The sequence below is a fragment of the Kogia breviceps genome, chromosome 7 (genome assembly GCF_026419965.1).
Source record: "Kogia breviceps isolate mKogBre1 chromosome 7, mKogBre1 haplotype 1, whole genome shotgun sequence".
Taxonomy (NCBI): Eukaryota; Metazoa; Chordata; class Mammalia; order Artiodactyla; family Physeteridae; genus Kogia; species Kogia breviceps.
The window spans coordinates 107,540,890-107,559,134 of NC_081316.1; the positions used below are offsets into that span (position 1 = coordinate 107,540,890).

Consider the following 18,245-nt stretch of genomic DNA (forward strand, 5'->3'; position numbering starts at 1 on the left):
TCCAAACTTCTAGAAAGTAGCTATTAATACCACCACGGGATCATTCTTCAGCGGCAGACTGATTTACTAAATAAAACAAGAGCTTGGCGCAAATGTAGAGGGGAAAGAGGGCATGGGGTACCTCCCTTCTGGACCCCCAAGGTTCCCAAATGAAAGTGGGCGGGCTTGCAGAAAGACGTGGCAAGGAGAACTCAGTGGAGGCTCGAGAGCAAGGGTGTCAGATGGACTGGGCACACCTGAGCGGGTTCCGATCTAAGTCAATCAGATTGCGGGTATTTGAGGAAGTGCCTCCTAGGCCTCAGCCTCAGTCTCTCCAGACTCTCCCACCCTGTGCCGGCTCTCCCTCCTCTAGCTAATCGTGGACCTGAAGCTCCAGCACCTAGACTTCTGGGCCAGCCTCCATGGCCAGGTCCCGGGATTGCTGGACTGGGACATGGGGAACGAGTGCTTTCTGGCCTTCACCACTACGCACCTGCCCTTAGCGGAACAGAACCGTGAGTGTCCGAGAGGAGGGTCGTGGGGGATGGGCGCGCCACGCAGGGTCGGAAGCTCGTGGGCGCGCCGGACCGGAAGCTCCGCGGCCTTTGACTTGCTCGCCACTCGCCCCCGCGAGCCCCGTGACTATGTCGCGTTTCGGGGCCCCGCGCCACCTTTGCTGAGCCCCGGAGCTCCCACCCTGCCCCCACTTTTTCCGAGGGGCAATGGAGTCCCCGCCTCGATGGAAAGCCCAGGGAGAGTAGGGGTCCTGCCTGAACACGGCCTTTCAATCCTACCCCACCCGCCCCAGCTAAATCCCAGAACTTTCTAGGCCTCTTCTCCGTCTTTTCTCCGTGGCGCCTACGCCATCGGGCACATTACATTTTCGTTCATTTTTCTCTTAAAATCTTTTTAAAATCGGTTTTGTTCGTGGCTGTATCCCCACCTCTTAATACATTGTCTGACACCTAGAGGTGCTCAATATTTGCTGAATGGATAGTTGACCGTTGTCTTTTATAAACTTTTTTTGTTTGGTCCTCAAGTGTTCAGATTTGAGGTAATCACCTCCTACATTCATGGTACATGATTGCCATCTGTTTGGGCAAAGTACTTGGATTAACTCATTCAATCCCCACCCACTTTTGTCACCTCCCACACTCCTAAGTATCTACCCTAATCCATTTAATGTCTTTAGATAGGTGTATCTTTGAAAACTGTTTAGCATTATTTTGCTTTTATAGGTGACCTTAATTTACATAAACTCATTGCTTTTTTTTTCCTCATTCAAATTGTTTTTGAGTTATTTCAGTTGCTAAATGCAGATCTGGTTCATCATTTCTGATTGCTTGCTGTGTGGTATTCTATCATCCGCATATATTACTCTTGCATTTTAATTCTACTTACTGATGGAGACAAAACTCCATTGGAACTCTTTGCCACCATAAGTAATGCTGACCAACATTCTTGTATCTTCACTGATTCAAGAAATATTTATTGAGCACCTCCAATTTGTCAGGCACTGTTCTGGACACTCATGTGATACATCATGAACAAAACAGACAAGTCTTTGTGGAGCTGACATTCTACTGGGGCCACACAGGCAATCCACATAAAAAAAAAAATATATATATATATATATATATATATATATATAGTATGTTATAAGGTGATAACTGAGATGGGGGGAAAAAAGGACATGGTAAGAGGGCTCAGGAATGGGGGCTGGGAGGTGGTGGCAGCTACAGTTTTAAATAGGGTCATCAAGTTGGTCTTCATTGGGAACATAGTATATAAGGAGGTGAGACAGTGAGCCAGAGGATACTTAGAGGAAAAGTTTCCTTTAAAGGCAGAAAGGCAGAAAAAATAGCCAGTGTAGAAGCCCTCAGGAATATGCTTGGAGGAACCGGTAAAGAGGCCAGTGAGGCTGGATCAAAGTAAATAAAGAGGAGAGTTCAGAGGGTGTGGGTCGTGGAGCAGAGATCAGGAAGAGCTGTCTTCCCTTTGAGGGTGTTAGGGTTGACTCCAAGTAAGATGCAGCATGGTTGAAAAGTTTGGAACAGAGGACTGACACGATCACCAGCTTTGTGAGTGACCTGTGCCATTGCATAGTGTGCTTATACTTGGTTTAACGTCCTGCTATCACTGTCTTAAGATTTTTAATAATTTTTGAACAAGGAGGCCCACATTTTCCTTTTGCACTGGGCCCTGCAAATTATGTAGCTGATCCTGAATGATCTATGGTCTGAAAAGATCACTGTGGCTGCTGGGTTGAGGGTACACTGTAAATGTAGAGCAACTGCGGAGCCAGGAGACTAGTTAGGAGGCTACTGGAGTAATCCAGACAAGAGCTGATGGCAGACTGCACCACCAGAGTGGTGGCAGAGGATGTGGTGAGAAGGTAGAACCAGGTGGATTCGCTTGATGGACTGGATGTGTAGTGTAAAAAAGAGAGATTAGAGAATGACTCCTCCAGAGTTTTTGGCTGATCAAGTGCAAGGATGGAGTTGTCTTATAGTGAGATGGGGTAAGCTCCTGATAGGATGTTTAGGAAGGAAAATCAGGAATTCTGTTCTGAACATGCTGGGTTTGAGATATTTTTTAGATATCCAAGTAGAAATGTTGAATAAGCTGGTGGATATATAAGTCTGCAATTCTGGAGAGAGGTATGCAGATATAAATTTTGAGAGACTTTGGTACACGCCTGGCCTTTAAGGGGTGAGAACAGAGAAGAACCAAGGATGAGCCCTGGGGGGCATTCCATTCTAAAGAGATTGGAGAGGAGATAAACCAAAAAAAAACCTGAGGAAATGACCATTAAGAATCAAAACTGGTATTGTGGTTTCCTGGAAACCAAGTGAAGAAAGTGTTTCAAAGGAGTGGTCACAGGGCAGGAACACTGCTGTGAGATCAGGTCAGAGGTGGGCTGACTATTGGATTTAGCAAAGCAGAGCCTTGATTATATGGTTTTGGTGGAGTGCAGCCTTGATCATAGTGGTTTTGGTGGAGTGGTGGAGAAGAAAGACTGATTGGCAAGGGTTCAAGTGTGGAAGGGAGAGGAAGTGGAGACAAAGTATAGGCAGTTCTTTCAAGGAGTTCTTCCTCAAAGGAAAGCAAAAATATGGAGTAGTGGCCTGGCACAGAAAGTGGGGACAAAAGAAGTTCTTGTTTTTAATAAGATGAGAGAATTAACAGCATATTTGAATGATGATAATGGTCCAGAGACAGAAATTTATAACAGAAAAGAGAGGAGACAGGAATTCCCTGGCCGTCCAATGATTAGGACTTGGTGCTTTCACTGCTCCCTGGTCAAGAAACTAAGATCCCACAAGCCTCCCGAGGCCAAAATAAATTTCAAACACTGTCCTTGAGGAGGTGTGGGGCCACCTGTGTCAGAGAGAGCAGGGGAGGGAGATGGACAGAAGCACTATCCTTTGATCCCACTGAGATCACCTGTCTGTTGATCCCATCACCCTTTCCCTGCTCTCAAAGAGCAGAGTTAGAGAGGATGTCCTCTCTGTAACTAACCTGGAATCCCCCAAACAGGCTCACTCACTTGCATATACCGTTGACTCCTTTGGCTCTCTATGGCTTTGGAACACTTGCTTGGCCAAACCACCCTGATTAAATCCAGCTCTACCAAACAAGTGCTCCAAAGCCATAGATGAATGGATTGGGGTTATCAGTTGGTATCAAAAGAGACGGCTGGAAAGAGGCGGTGGTGCATCTTTACATGGGGCAAAAATGAGGTTATGGAGAGGTTGCAGTTATTGGTTTCGGTTATGACAGTGAGGACTGTCTACATTAGGATGGAAGGCAGAATTTTGGGAGAAGAGTTCAAGAAACTAGAGGCCAGGTTATTAGGATAATCATCTATGTATCTATTGAAATAGCCAAGATTTTTTTTTTTTTTTTTTTTTTTTTTAGAGAGCAGAAAAATAATTTATTCCAAAGGAGGGCAGAAATAAGAAATTCATCCTGAAAATATACTTTGGTATAATTCTGGTGGGACAGATTTTCCCTCTGAACATGTTCTCCTACTGACTGCCCCACTGGAGTCTTACTGTCATGTAACAGTTTTTAAACACTTCGCTGATTCTCATGTTGTGAGCAGGCAGGAGCCATCTTCAAATCCACAGTTTCCAAGGAGAGAGAAATGTTATTTCTCAGAAGAACAGCACTTTCTATCTCCGAACAGTACATAAACATTTTATAGAGGCAGCACAGTTTAGATTCAATAGGCACATCATCCATCAAAGTGTAAAAAAGGTGACAGGAAAAAATACTGCATTGTAGAATAAGATATTCAAATGTGGTGGGAACGTTTAAGGCAGCTGACAGCCAAAGTGGGCGAGTCAAGGAAGGTGGTCTGGCTATGGAGGTGATTTTGCATCTAGAGTAAGGCAGCTGACAGCCAAAGTGGGCGAGTCAAGGAAGGTGGTCTGGCTATGGAGGTGATTTTGCATCTAGAGGAGTTCTCTTCATGACAAGAGATAGCAGCGGACGGAACAGGTCACCAACATGGTGATGATAACTCCCCGGTTGGGACCCTTAGGGATGAACCAGGGCACCAGGAAGCCGACGAAGCCCCAGAACACGCTCATCACGATGAGAGGCACGGTGAGGCCGGTATACGCCATGGTTGCTTTAGGAGGTGCCAGCCCCTGCCCCGCCGCCTCACTGTGGTCGCACCCGGAAGTGTCAACCTGAAACAGCCAAGATTTAAGGCAGGAGTAGCACTAGTGACAGTGAGCCAGGAACTAAATTCCTTTAAATGAGGGGGAGTGGCCGAGAATTTGGTAGATGATGGTAGCAATGAAAATTAGTACAGAAGTTCTTCTATTAACTTGAATAGATACACCCAGGATTAGACAGTAAATTGCAGTGCTGCCTGATTATTCTTCACCAGCACCAGTTGCTATTCAGATGTAATAAAGGATCCTATTTCACTGCATCTTTGCCAACACTTGGTATTACCTCTTTTTATAATTCTTGCCAGTTTGATGTAAAGTATTATATCATTCTTTTATTGTGTTCCTATTACTAGTAAGGCTGAGCGTCTTCAGGTAGCCCCTCCTTCTGAATACTGATTTGTAGCTTTCACCCATGTATAGATTTGTCTTAGCCTTTTATTTTTTGATTTGTAGGAGCTGTCTATCAGAGAATTGAGAGATCTGGAAATGATTTTTTTTTTCTGGTTTATTATCTACTGATTTTTTTTCCCTTGTGAGTTTTACTGTGCAGAACCTTTCAATCTTTATGTGTTATAATATCTGCATTAAATGTATAGGTTAATTTGAGGATAATTGGCATCTTTATAATATATATGTCTTTGTTTATTGAAGTCTTTTAGGTCCTTAAGTAGTAAGTACATCTTTTTCACATAAAGGTCCATTCTTTGATGAGTTAACCCCTAGATACATTATAACTTTGGTTGCTATTGTGAACAGCACCTTTTTGAAAAAAACAATTTTATTTTCCAGTTTCTTAATGCTGGTATAGAGGAACAGTGGTGATTAGTATGTTGGTCTTATATCCAGCAAACTTGCTGGGCTCTTATTGGTTCTAATAATTTATATATCGATTTTGTATGGTTTTCTGTTAATCTGTTTTCTTCTGTAAATAATTATAGTTTTGCCTTTTTCTTTCTTATATCTCTTACTACTTTTTCCTTTTTAGAATACTGTGTTGAACATTAACAATGTAATGGGCATCCTTTCTAATTACTGAGCTCTCTAATAAGTATATCATCATTTTCCAGACAAAAACCTAGATTCATCTGTAATATGATGACACTCATGGGGACAATGAGGGGGACAAAAATAGTTCCCCCTAACTGGACCAGAAGCCAGCTTCATGTCGAGCAGCTAGCTCTAATACATTCCTGATTTACTCTGAGCCCACCATGTATTCATTCATCCAGTTAAGTTGAGCTCCTCCCGTGTGCCAGGCAGTGAAGGAGACAGACCTGGAGATAGACACTAAGCAGGTAATTACAATAAAATGTGTGCTATGGAAGTGTTTGGACAGGTAGTCAGAGAAGGCCTGCTTTAGAAAGATGTTTAAACAGAGACCTGATGGGTAAGTAGCCATTAACTAGGCAAGCAGGAAGAGGGAAGAGTGTTTCCAGCAAAGGGAACAGCTTATGGGAAGGCAGAGGATCTAGATGTGGTCTGTTGGAGATGGGTGGAGAGCCTGGGAGGAATGACTCAACACTGATGAGGAGCCAGGGCCTTGTAGACTATCTCAGGAATTTAGAATTGGCCCAAAGGCAATGGAAAGCCATCGAAGGTTTTACACTGAAGGGTGGCATGATTGGATTAACATTTTGGGAAGATCTCAAACTGGAATACGGTAAGTTAAAGAAAAGAAGATAAACAGACCTTTTAGGTTATAGGCTTGGACTAGGATGGTAGAACTCCGGTGATTGATTGGGTGTGGCTGTACGGGAAAGAGGAGTCAAGAATGATTTCCACTCACGGACACAGAAAACAAACTTAAGGTTACCAAAGGGGAAGTGGGGGGGGCGTGTGGGGGATAAATTAGGAGTTTGGGATTAACAGATACACACTACTGTACATAAAATAGATAACCAACAAGGGCCTACTGTAGAGCATAGGGAACTATGTTCAATAACTTGTAATAACCTACAATGGAAAAGAATCTGAAAAAGAATATGTGTATATATATGCTTGTGTGTGTGTGTATGTATAAAACTGAATTGCTTTGCTGTACACCTGAAACGAACACATTTTAAGTCAACTATACTTCAATTAAAAAATTGAGAAAAAAAAAAGAATGATTTCCAGGTATCTAGCCTGGACAGCTGGTTAGATGGTGCCATATGCTGAAACAAGGACTGCAGGAGCAAGAGCAGGAAAATGGAGTTGAGTTTTAGATGTTGTTCAAATGCCTGGGGGTTATCCCATGGGCAGTTCTAGTTAAGGGCTAGCAGAGAAGTCTGGGCTAGAGATAAAGATTTGTAAGCCTTGAGTTTATAGATGGTGACTGACTAAAGTAACAGGTATTAACGAGATGGTTTAGGGGCCGTAATGTGGGGTGAGAAGAGAAGAATGCAGAGGAGAATGAAAAGGTCCGAGAGGTAAGGGGAAACCAGTAGAATATGGCATCATGACTTCCCAGGCAGGGCCCATAGCCACCTCCCAGGGAAGCTTCAAGGGGCCAAAATAAAAATCCTAGGATGTTTTGACTCTCTTCTTTTCTTTTTGCTAGTTGCCAGATATAAACTCCGAATAGTTGAGCCACCAAAACTACCTCTGAAAAAAAAACCCAACCCTGATAAAGATGGTGAGTAGATGGGAGTGAGTTCTCTGACATGGTCCTGTGGCCTGGGCGGGACACCCCAAGCCCATGACCTATGGCCCGCAATCTCCTTTTTCTCTGCACAGGTCCAGATTTCGAGCCCAACCTGTGGATGTGGGTAGACCCCAACATCGTCTTCCCCCCTGGAGAGCTGGAGGTCCCAGAACCCAGTAAGGGGAAGAATCTGACAAGCATAGTCCCTTCCCCTCAGCCACCCCCAAAAGAAGACGACTTTGCCAAATTCCCACAGGCCACAGTGGTGGAGTCGCCATCACTTTCTGAAGACCAGTATCCCCCTTGGAAGCGGTTTGCCTCTTCCCACAGCAACTGGGAGGTAGGGATTTCTGGGGTGTGGGTTGGACTTGGGATGTAGGCGGGGTGGGCACGGCGATGATGCAGCAGAGAGTTCTGTTTTCTTAGGGTTAATGAAGGGTTAATGGGTTCAGAAATTAGCTGTGCCCCTGGGTTGGGGAGAAGCCCAGATGGTGGCCCTAGACCACCACCCCTTCCTGCCACTGCACCCCTGGAGTAGAGGCCGTGGAGTTAGGACCAGTTCCTACTCTGTGCTCCTCTAGCTCACAGAAGAGGAGGAGGCTGAGGACCAGGATGACAGCTCCTCTGTGGCTCTCCCGTCCCCTCACAAAAGGGCCCCCCTCCAGAGTCGGAGGCTTCGGCAAGCCAACAGCCAGGAGGGGGTGCTGTGGTCCAGGCCCCCTCTCAATTACTTCCACCTAATTGCACTGGCATTAAGAAACAGTTCCCCCTGTGGCCTCAACGTGCAACAGATCTACAGTTTCACTCGGTATGTGCGGGGGTGGGGGGGGCCCTGTGAGAAGGGCGAAGGGAGGGGGCAGGGCCCTGCTCTTATACCTTCCAGGCCCTGGGCTGCTGCTTCAGTTCCCCCATCTGGGTCTGAGACGATACTTCTCCTTTCCCAGGCACTGGTTCTGGGTTGCTCCGGACTGTGTGTACACACCTCACATAGACAGGAAGATAGCCACCCCACCCCCTTTCACATCTAAGAAACTCCAACCTTTTTATACCTTAGTTCCTTAACACATAAAATCACCCGGGTCATAAATTCTCCCATCTTCCCTCTCAAGAACACCCAGTATAAAATCTGGTTTCCCCAACAGTTTCTCACATGCTTTCCCTCTGGACTCAACTTCCTGGCACAGCCTGTTCCCCAAGGAGCTGGGGAAGCCGGGCTGAGAAGGGATTTACGTTGAGCTTTGAGAGTCAGGTACCCATGAGTATGACGAGTTTCTCGGAACTTTTCCCTCTATTATCAGAAGAGTCGCAGAGTATTAATCCTCAAGAGGCATCCTCCTTGACCAGGATTCCTCTGACAGGAGCTTGTTGGCCTGATTTCTGCTCTGTTCCTGTTGCAAGTCAAACTCCTGAGCCCTCGGAGGGAGGGAGGAGAGCAAGCCGGGGAGTGGGGGCTTTGAACTGGGTCTATAAGGTGAGGCTCTGCACAAGCACTGCGCCAGGTGGAGGTCTGCCAGGTGGAGGTCTGACACATGCTTAGTCGGCAGAGTGCGTCGTGGGCCAGCTTGCCCTTCTCCGACGTGAGAGAAGGGCCGAGGCTCCTGGCCGGGGGGGAGAACATTCTCCAGGGTAAGGCATCTCCCAGAGAGACCACACCTCTCCTTACCATTCCTCCCTGTCTGCAGACAACATTTCCCCTTTTTCCGGACGGCTCCTGAAGGCTGGAAGAATACAGTGCGTCACAATCTCTGTTTCCGAGACAGCTTTGAGAAAGTGCCGGTCAGCATGCAGGGTGGCGCCAGCACACGGTCCCGATCCTGCCTCTGGAAGTTGACCGACGAGGGGCACCGCCGCTTTGCAGAGGAGGCCCGCGCCTTGGCCTCCACTAAGCTGGAAACTATCCAACAGTGCATGAGTCAGCCAGGTGTGAGGGCTTGTCACACGTGGGGCTGAGGGGAGGGGCCCTGAAGATCCTGACCCAAGGCCCAGCGTGCAGGGAAGGGGCCAGGGCCACACAGCGGGTGCAGCGGGGGGCAGGTGGGGAGGGGGTGGAACCTCCTGTAGGAAGGGGAGAGGATAGCAGTGTTCTGAGACCCTGGGGTGGTGCCTGCCTCAGGGGTCCCCCCACGCACAAGCACGGAACCTGAGGTGCTGGGAGTTGATGGAGAAACAGCTAAGGTGCAGCTGGCCCTACTCACAGCCCCGCAGCCTGGGGAAATGGTAACCACACAGTGTGAGAAGCATGGTATAAGAGGTTCTCTGCAAAGGGGGCTTTTTCTTCTCCTGGAGACCAGGTGGCATTTGGGCCTTGAGAGAGGAAAAGTAGATCATTTGCCATGAGAGAGCTTTCCGGGCTTAGGGAACAGTGTCTGCAAACGGCAGATAGATCCCTTTGACTTCTTTCCTTACAGATGTGATGTCCTCCCTCTTCGACCTTTAGTTCCACAAACCAACCTTCCGCCCATGCCTTATTAAAGTTATCTGCAGCACCCTGGTTTGTGCGTGGTCTGAGGATGGGGCAGGGGTGGGGGCGGAGGCGAGCTCTGAGGTTGGAAATTGGATGCCCTCAGAGCTGATGGGTGGGGCAGTTGCCTGGTGCACAGCAAAGGGAGCCCATACTCTTCTTTCTTCAAAGGAAGAAAACACTCAACCTCTTTAGGGTCCCATTTTTCTTGGGAGATGCTAGCATAAAGCAGCCAGGCCTGCAAAAGGCCCCCCCAAATCACCACCCACTCATAGGAGTGGATGTAATCAGCTGGGGACAAAGAGGAGAGGCCTAGGGAAACACATCTATGGAACAGTTGAAGGAAAGACCCTTATAGGAGGCCATGAAGGAGCAGTGAGAAAGATGAAAGGAAAGAATGTCTTGAGAAAACGAGTAGCCAGGCTTAAGTCTCATTTCCCCCATTTAAGCATTGGGGGTGAGGGGTGGGAACTCAGAGCTGAGAGACATGGCCCTTCCAAACTTCCGGTTTCAGTAGAAACCAGAGCACTTGTCCTTAGAGGCTGCAGATCACAGCTGGGCTGCTGTGACTTCCCTGGTTGCAGGAGACCGTGTCCAGGGCAAGGCCAGCTACCAGCCTCAGACCTGAGGGATAGGGAGAAGCCAGGGGGACAAGTAAGGAAGGAACGAGATTCAGAGCTGTGTCGAGATGCCACGGACATTCCCACAGTGCTTGAAGTTCATGCTGGGTTTCCCACAGGGCTGAGATGACCCTTCTCATTCCCTCTCCTGCTCTTCCCTCACCCCACAACAGGCCTGTACAGAAACATGGCTCCAGCCTCAGACACTGTCCCAGGGACTGGGCATCACTACTCCCCAGAGGTAGTAGTGGGTGGTGCGTGAGTCTCAAGAAGGGTACTGGCTCTCAGCTCTGATGTAGCTGCTTGCTGCTCTAGAAGAACCTGCCTCAGGCAGCCACTGTCTCTTTAAGCTTGAGTGTCTTGATCAGGAAAATGAGTTAATGATGTCTCTTTCTTTTTTTTTATTTTTATTTTTCTAAGTTTTTTTTGGACACACAGCATGGCATGTGGGATCTTAGTTCCCCTACCAGGGATTGAACCTGCGCCCCCTGCAGTGGAAGTGCGGAGTCTTAACCAATGGACCGCCAGGGAAGTCCCTGATGGTTCCTTCTTAGTACTGTACCAGCACGGAGATGGGGGAGGATGGAGTAGAGTGCTTCATACCAAACCTGGCTCCCAGTTCTAAATAAATGGTAGCTGTTTTTTTGCTTCCTGTGATGTCTAGTTAGGACCCGCCTCCTTCCTCCAGGATGCTGGTGGGCTAGTAATGGCCTGGATTTACTTTCAGCACTTGGCAAGTCTCGGTGGGAGCCGGGACCTTGCTCCATCTGACTGCCTGCTCTGCTCCCGCTCAGCAGATCACCTGTCATCTCTCACTGTATCTTCTTTAGCACAGTTTTTTTTTTTTTTTTTTTGTGATACGCGGGCCTCTCACTGTCGTGGCCTCTCCCGTTGCGGAGCACAGGCTCCGGACGCTCAGGCTCAGCGGCCATGGCTCACGGGCTTAGTTGCTCCGCGGCATGTGGGATCTTCCCGGACCAGGGCACGAACCCGTGTCTCCTGCATCGGCAGGCGGACTCTCCACCACTGCGCCACCAGGGAAGCCCATTTAGCACAGTTTTAACGTTTCTAAACTTCAGTTTCTTTTGCGTGCAAATTGGGGATAATAAAAGTACACACAGATTTGATTTGGGAACTAAATAGGACAATGGAAAGTGTGTAGTCCTGTGTCCGGCATATTAACATTGAGTGTTTACAGTTGGACCAGACATCATTCTAAGTGCATTTGCAGGTATAATCCATACAGAGGCCTTAAGGAGTAGGTACTGTTATTCTTCTCAGGTGGTTGAGTGTGATAGCTATTTAAGGAGTTGCCTTCATTTCTGTCCACTTATTCAGCCCTTAATCCCTTGCAGTCTACAGCACTATAAAATCAGACTGCCTCCTCCCTAGCCTCTGAAACATGGTATTCCTGAAAAGCCTGGCCCATGCCCTATCTGACCAAAATCTTTACCTTTGAAGAAAGGCCCTGGTTAATCTACTTGGTTTGCATGTTTTTTGGTAAAAGACATGCAGTCTCGCCCTGGTCACTTGTCCATCACAACCACCTCTGCTCTACCCGCTCCAGCTTTGCATTCATTCTGGAATATGCATCAAAAGCAGCGCTAGGCCAGGGGCTCTCACTGGCCCTATGGTTGCCGCAAGGATGTGGGGGATTGGCAGGCCCAGGAGTGTCAAGTGTCAGTGCAGGACGCAGTGTCTCACCTCAAAGAGCTGAGCCTCATACTGAAGGCCATTGAGAATGAGCTGAGCCAAGAACCTAACCCAGTTTTACACCTAAGCAGAAAGTATTTGTTGTGTTGTTTTATTATATACTGAATTTTCCAGGAATGCAACTCTTACGTAAAGTGAAGGAAGACTGTACTTTTTTTAGTTTGGAAGTTTTCTGAGAGTTGTTTGCCATTTCGGAAAATCACTTCACTGACAGCAAAGCTGCTCTGGTATTTAACTCACCAATACCACATGCCAGTATTGGTCTGTTTGTATTTGTTGTAATCATCGGGATTCTACATGTATAAACAAATATTTAGCTATTTCAAGGTAGCCACTATACAGAAAAAAGTATTTTCAGGACTGCCCTGGTGGCACAGTGGTTAAGACTCTGCACTCCCAATGCAGGGGGCCCGGGTTCAATCCCTGGTCAGGGAACTAGATCCCACACGCATGCAGCAACTAAGGAGCCAGCGAGCCACAACTAAGACCTGGCGCAAACTAATTAATTAATAAATTTAAAAATCAGAATAGCTCTACATCCATTTTTTAAAAAGTATTTTCAATAATCATTTGAATGACATCTCTTTAAGCTATTCACAATAAGTATCAACAAATTTTTAACTGTCTCATATTTTCAAATATAGTTTATCGGACTTCCCTGGCAGCACAGTGGTTAAAAATCCACCTGCCAATGCAGGGGACATGGGTTTGAGCCCTGGTCTGGGAAGATCCCACATGCCACGGAGCAACTAAGCCCGTGTGCCACAACTTCTGAGCCTGTGCACTACAGCCTGCGAGCCACAGCTACTGAAGCTCACGTGTCTAAAGCCCATGCTCCACAACAAGAGAAGCCACCTCAATGAGAAGCCCGTGCACCGCAACGAAGAGCAGCCCCTGCTCGATGCAACCAGGGCCACGTGAAGCAATGAAGACCCGACACAGCCACAAATAAATAAATTTATAAAAAAGAATATACATATAGTTTATTCGTTAGAATACATTTTTATACATTTCTCTCCCTTTATTTTTCTGTTGTATTACTGTTAGAGCATTACAGTTTGATTTTTTTTTAATTGTATGTGTAGGTAGGTTATTTTATCAGTAAGGTTCATTTCAGGGTGGTAAAGACGGTCTCACAGAGTATTTGCTCCATTCCTAGGGTGTTAAGGCTGATGAAGCAGAAAACCATCAAACAAAGCAATGTGTAAGATATAGTTCCTGTCCCAGAGGTGCTCACCCACAGTGACCTTGGCAACCAGTGAGGACAATACAATGGCATAAGTCCCATTCATGTCCAAACCCCAGAGCCTAGCATGGGGCCCGTTAGGCAGTAAGAATGCTGTTTGCTAGGACTTGTCACTAGTAACTTCCCTAACAGGCAGATTCCTTGTTCTCTGGAAGCACAGAGAAGAGGGCAATTAGTGTGAGAGGAACTGGGGAAGACTTCTCACAGGAGATGTTAGCACGGAGTCTTTTTTCCAGGTCTGGAAAACAACAGCTAGCTCTTCTCCAGAAGTGATGTCCCCTGCATTGGCAAGCGGATTCTTAACCACTGTGCCACCAGGGAAGTCCAACTCCCTTTTATTTTTTAAATGATGCTTAGCCACTCATTGAAAGTGGCCTGGAGGGGGCAAACATAGAAGCAGAAAGGCCTGTAGGGAGGTGACTGCAGAATCCAGGTGGCAGTAGAAATGGAGAGAAGCAGCCTGATTTGATGATATAGCTTAGAGGCAGAATCAACACGTCAACAGTATTGACTAGATGCAGGAGGAGAAAATAATGGCTCTGAGGTTTCTGGTTTGAATGACTGGATGAATGATGAGGAGGAGAAGCCTGTGCAGGAGCAGCAGGTTTGAGCAGTTTTGTGTTTAGAATGTGTGAGACATCAGGGTGGTTACGTCAAGTTGATAACTGTTGTAAGTCTGGAGTTCAGAAGATAAGCCTGAGCTGAAGATGTAAATACATTTGAGAGTCAGGGGGATATAGACAGTGTTTCAATCATACTCAAAGTACTGGTGTAGAAATATATTCAAAATACATTTTTAGGGCTAAAAAAAACAAACAGTAGCAGAACAGTATGTTCGATATGATTCCAAATGTGACAGAAACTATGTTTATATATATACAAGTATGTTGTCTACGCACAGAAAATGTCTTAAATAAAACAGGTATCAGACAGTAATAGTCATCTTTGGGGATTGGTGCGTGGCAAAAAGATATGGAGGCCAATCTCTTTTAATTAATTTATTTATTTTAAAAATATTTATTTGGCTGTGCTGGGTCTTAGTTGCAGCATGCAGGATCTTTAGTTGTGGCATGTGGACTCTTAGTTGCAGCATGTGGGATCTAGTTCCTTGACCAGAGATTGAACCTGGGCCCCAGGCATTGGGAGTGCAGTCTTAGCCACTGGACCACCAAGGAAGTCCCCCTTTTTATTTATAGCTTCGGTACAGGTTTTTTTTTCTTTTTTAATAAGAAATTACTTTTTAGAATTTTTAAATAAATAAAGCTATCCACTAGCCTGTTTTGTAGTTTGCTACTCTAATTGTTAGGGAACTATTGACTGATACCACCCACCTTGGCCAGGCACCATGACAACCACTTGCATGAGCTGTCTCACACAGGAGTTCCCAATAAGGAACGTGGTGCTGCCACCAATAACTAACCAGGAGAATCTGGGAGGGGCCAAAAGGAGGGAGGAGATGCCAGCCCATAATATTGTCCTACCGACCTCTCAGAATCCTTTGCACTGGAATCCATCTTGGCTGAGAGATGCATGCACCACCAGGAAGGACCCTGAGTTAGACCAAATATAGGCCAAGAAAGATGACTGGCCAGAGACAACCCTGAAAACTAACCCCATTACCATGAAACCTGAGACTGCGAGCCACGTGGCAGAGGAGTCCTCCTGGGTTCCCTTACCCTGCTGCTCTCCACCCGGGTGCCCCTTCCCAATAAAGTCTTTTGCTTCGTCAGTACATGTATCTCCTCAGACAATTCATTTCCGAGTGTTAGACAAGAGCCCACTCTTGGGCCCTGGAAAGGGTCTCCCTTCCTGCAACATAATTAGCTGGCTGTTAGCTGCATGCTTCTGAAGCTCCTTCCCAGCACAGACTCCCACCCCATGGGCATGTTAACACCAGGGTGCCTGGAGTTTTGATGATTTTAACTTAATTTGACAAATATTCATAGAAGATCCCTTTCTGCTAGTTCTACTGAGTCAGGTATGATCAAGACACAGTCCCTGCACTTGAAGAGCTTTTTAACTATTGGGTTTTCAACTGACTACTAAACAAAATGACAAGAGGATGAGCAAAGGACCTTGGAATTTAAAAATTAATTCTGCAGGATCCACTCTGGTAGGCTTCACGAAAGGGGTGACATTTCATTCATTCAATCATGAATTGATCTAAGAGCTTATGAATAGATTGAGAGCTTACCATGTTCCAGACAAAGTCACCAGCCTTGTGGAAATTCCATTCTAGTTCATATTTCAGAGCCCCATATAATAGAAAGAATTTATCAGGCAGAGCTGGAAAGAAGTAAATTCTAGGCAGAGGGAACCAAGGGCTGGAGATGCTAAAGTGCACAGGAGCAACAGGACTGCAAGAATATTGCCTGGAGGGTGGGGGGGGAGTGTGGGACACAAGACTGAAAAGGAGGTTAGGAAATTTAGTGTAAAATTCATGTTGCGAAATTTAGATATTTCCTGAAGGCAACTTAGAGACATTAAATTAATCAGGACAGTCATTTTAGAGACTACCTTAAGACCAGCGTGTGGAGGACAAATGGAGCTGAAATACACCAGACACTTGGAAACCAGTCAGAAAGATTTTACATGAATCTAAGCAAGCAAGGTAGGGAATTGAAATAAGGTATGGTCTATGAGTATAAAAGGTGGAGAACAGATTTTATACATCTCAGAAATCCAGTAAGACAGCCTGCACAGGGTGGATGTGGGGACTAAGTGAAAGGGAGAATCAAAGATAACTTACCGCAGGGACTTCCCTGGTGGCGCAGTGGTTAAGAATGTGCCTGCCAATGCAGGGGACACCGATTTGAGCCCTTCCCTGGTCCAGGAGATCCCACAGACCGCGGAGCAACAAAGCCCGTGTGCCACAACTACTGAGCCTGTGCTCTAGAGCCAAGAGCCACAATTAGTGAAGCCCGTGCACCTAGAGCCCATGCTCCGCAACAAGAGAAGCCACCGCAATGAGAAGCCGGCGCACCGCAACGAAGAGTAGCCCCCGCTCGCCGCAACTACAGAAAGCCTGCACACAGAAACGGAGACCCAACACAGCCAAAAATAAATAAATAAATTTTTAAAAATAAATTTTTTTTAAAAAAGATAACTTACCCCAAAACTCCAGGCTTTAGTGGTATCATTCACTGGGAGGATGAAAACAGGGGATGATCTGAAGAGGAAGAAATTGAGTTCCATTCACACAGTCTAGTTCAGATGGCAGCCGAATGAATACTCAGTAATGGAAGGAAGACTTTAGGGAAACAGTTTCAAAAGCCAAATTGCAGAGGGCTGAAAAGTTAGGAGTTTAAGCAGATGGTATAGACTACTCTAAAGCAGCTTTGGGACAAATGACAGAAACCGATGGGATGGTTGGGGTGTGACAGAATGAGAGGTCTTGGTAGGTCAAGTGAAGTAATATGCTGCCATGAGAGCGTGGTGGAAGTGTTCCTGGATCCAGTGGGTAAAGCGAAGTCAAGAGGACCTAAGACCTAGACCAGTGATTCTCAAACTTGACTGAGCATCAGAATCACCTGAAGGGCTCATTAAACCACAGATTGCTGGGACCCACTCCAGAGTTTCCTATTCAGCAGGTCTGCGGTGGGGCCCAAGAATTTGCATTTCTAACAAGCTCCCAGATGCTGATGCTGCTGACCTGGAGGCCACACTTTAAAGGTTTTTAAATTTTTAAACCTGGCCTAGAGCAAAGCATTTAGTAGCTGGCAGATGATGAATAATTTTCCAAGTGAATGGATAAGAGTACTCATATTCTGGAATGGAGGTCTCCCAGCAGTTAAAGACCAGACGGAAGGTTAAGTCCACAGGGGAGGATGGAGGACGATGGCCATCGTAGAACTTCAGAGTTTGAATTCAGAGAAGGAGCAATTTTTGGTGGACAAGGTCCAGGATTACCCCTGCCAGGGGAGTGATGAGAGGTCAAGGAACTGAGAACTGCAAGGTCATCAAAATGGATCACATCTGGCAAAGGCCTGAGTCTAAAGGGAAGCTCCATCAGGAAGTCAAGATCTGAAGGGGAGTCTGGCTACTTTCTGGGTCTGAATTATGTAGAGTTGACTGGATATGCCCACAGACACTGTAACCCATCCAGGTTAATGCACCAATACAGGTAACAAATGTAAGGGAAGCTGGGGACTTTGTGCCAGCTCTGTTTGCACATCCTATAAGTTAGGTGTGGGCCAGGCCCCAGGCTTTTGGGAGGGAATTCTAGGGTGGAGATCACAGTCTGGGGATTTCAGCCCTGGGAGGGAGCAATTCACCTTAGGTGCTAAGGGAGCAGGACAGACAGGAAGGCTGTTGACTCTGGGAGAAGTGGCTTGTAGAGAATAAAGTTCCACTAGTTTAGCACGTTAACAGATTAAAGACGTCTGCTAACCCTCAGCAATGACTCTGCACCCTTTATAGCTTTACAGAAGCAACGTTCAGATCACCCCTGTGGGGTATGAGCGTGATTAGGTCTTAGATTAGGCCTTCAGCTTGTGTTCTCTACAGCCTGCTGGCAATGACTCTGCCGCTTTACACTTGTGCAACCTTCCACAAACTTACCTCCTCCTTCACGCCTCAGTTTCCCGCTTGTAAAATGCCAGTAATAACAGGACACCACACAGAGTTATTGTAACGATTACCTGAGGTAGTTAAGGTAAAGCTCTGGACCCCCACTGAGCACCCTATAAATACTAGTTACGATTTGTTAAACTGTCTCTACGGGTCCTTGTCAGTGTCCAGATACGTGTGCGGTCCCCCCTAACTGTTGCGTGTGCTCCTTCTCCTCACCTTTTCCAGCCAGACTGCATTTGGCGGTACTACTGACGGGCTTGGTTTGTGCGCAATGAGGGTTCCAGGAGAAAAACCCGCGCAACCGTAGTAGGACTTGCAGTGGCGCCTGCCGGCCGCTGGGGGC

The 18,245-nt window shown here is 46.6% G+C and overlaps 2 protein-coding genes across 3 annotated transcripts; one reads left to right on the forward strand and one right to left on the reverse strand.

The window, feature by feature from the left end:
• The first annotated feature begins 433 nt into the window (after positions 1 to 433).
• On the forward strand, positions 434 to 9,737 carry FOXR1 (forkhead box R1). The gene is made up of 6 exons (XM_067039090.1): positions 434 to 494; positions 7,207 to 7,281; positions 7,383 to 7,630; positions 7,872 to 8,098; positions 8,973 to 9,211; positions 9,699 to 9,737. Exons 1-6 carry the CDS (start codon positions 434 to 436, stop codon positions 9,725 to 9,727), a joined length of 879 nt encoding a protein of 292 aa, XP_066895191.1. The 3' UTR covers positions 9,728 to 9,737.
• LOC131760209 (V-type proton ATPase subunit e 1-like) lies at positions 3,884 to 18,239 on the reverse strand. Of its 2 annotated transcripts, XM_067039089.1 has the most exons (3): positions 18,119 to 18,239; positions 16,442 to 16,499; positions 3,884 to 4,679 (listed from the first exon to the last, which is right to left on the reverse strand). In XM_067039089.1, the coding sequence occupies exons 1-3, from the start codon at positions 18,136 to 18,138 to the stop codon at positions 4,455 to 4,457; spliced, it is 303 nt and encodes a 100-aa protein (XP_066895190.1). In that variant the 5' UTR covers positions 18,139 to 18,239; the 3' UTR covers positions 3,884 to 4,454. The 2 variants fall into 2 exon arrangements, with proteins under 2 accessions (XP_066895190.1, XP_066895189.1); XM_067039088.1 differs by lacking the exon at positions 18,119 to 18,239 and having other exon boundaries at positions 16,442 to 16,699.
• Between the last annotated feature and the right edge of the window lie 6 nt (positions 18,240 to 18,245).

What these genes read in the sequence shown, in the direction of transcription:
- FOXR1 (XM_067039090.1), top strand. Translation starts at nt 434, where the DNA reads ATGGGGAACGAGTGCTTTCTGGCCTTCACCACTACGCACCTGCCCTTA. An exon ending in GCCCTTAGCGGAACAGAACC is followed by an intron (nt 495 to 7,206) that starts GTGAGTGTCCGA and finishes TCTTTTTGCTAG; the next exon opens with TTGCCAGATATAAACTCCGA. An exon ending in ACCCAACCCTGATAAAGATG is followed by an intron (nt 7,282 to 7,382) that starts GTGAGTAGATGG and finishes TTCTCTGCACAG; the next exon opens with GTCCAGATTTCGAGCCCAAC.
- LOC131760209 (XM_067039088.1), bottom strand. Translation starts at nt 16,525, where the DNA reads ATGGAACTCAATTTCTTCCTCTTCAGATCATCCCCTGTTTTCATCCTC. An exon ending in CTAAAGCCTGGAGTTTTGGG is followed by an intron (nt 4,680 to 16,441) that starts GTAAGTTATCTT and finishes TGGCTGTTTCAG; the next exon opens with GTTGACACTTCCGGGTGCGA.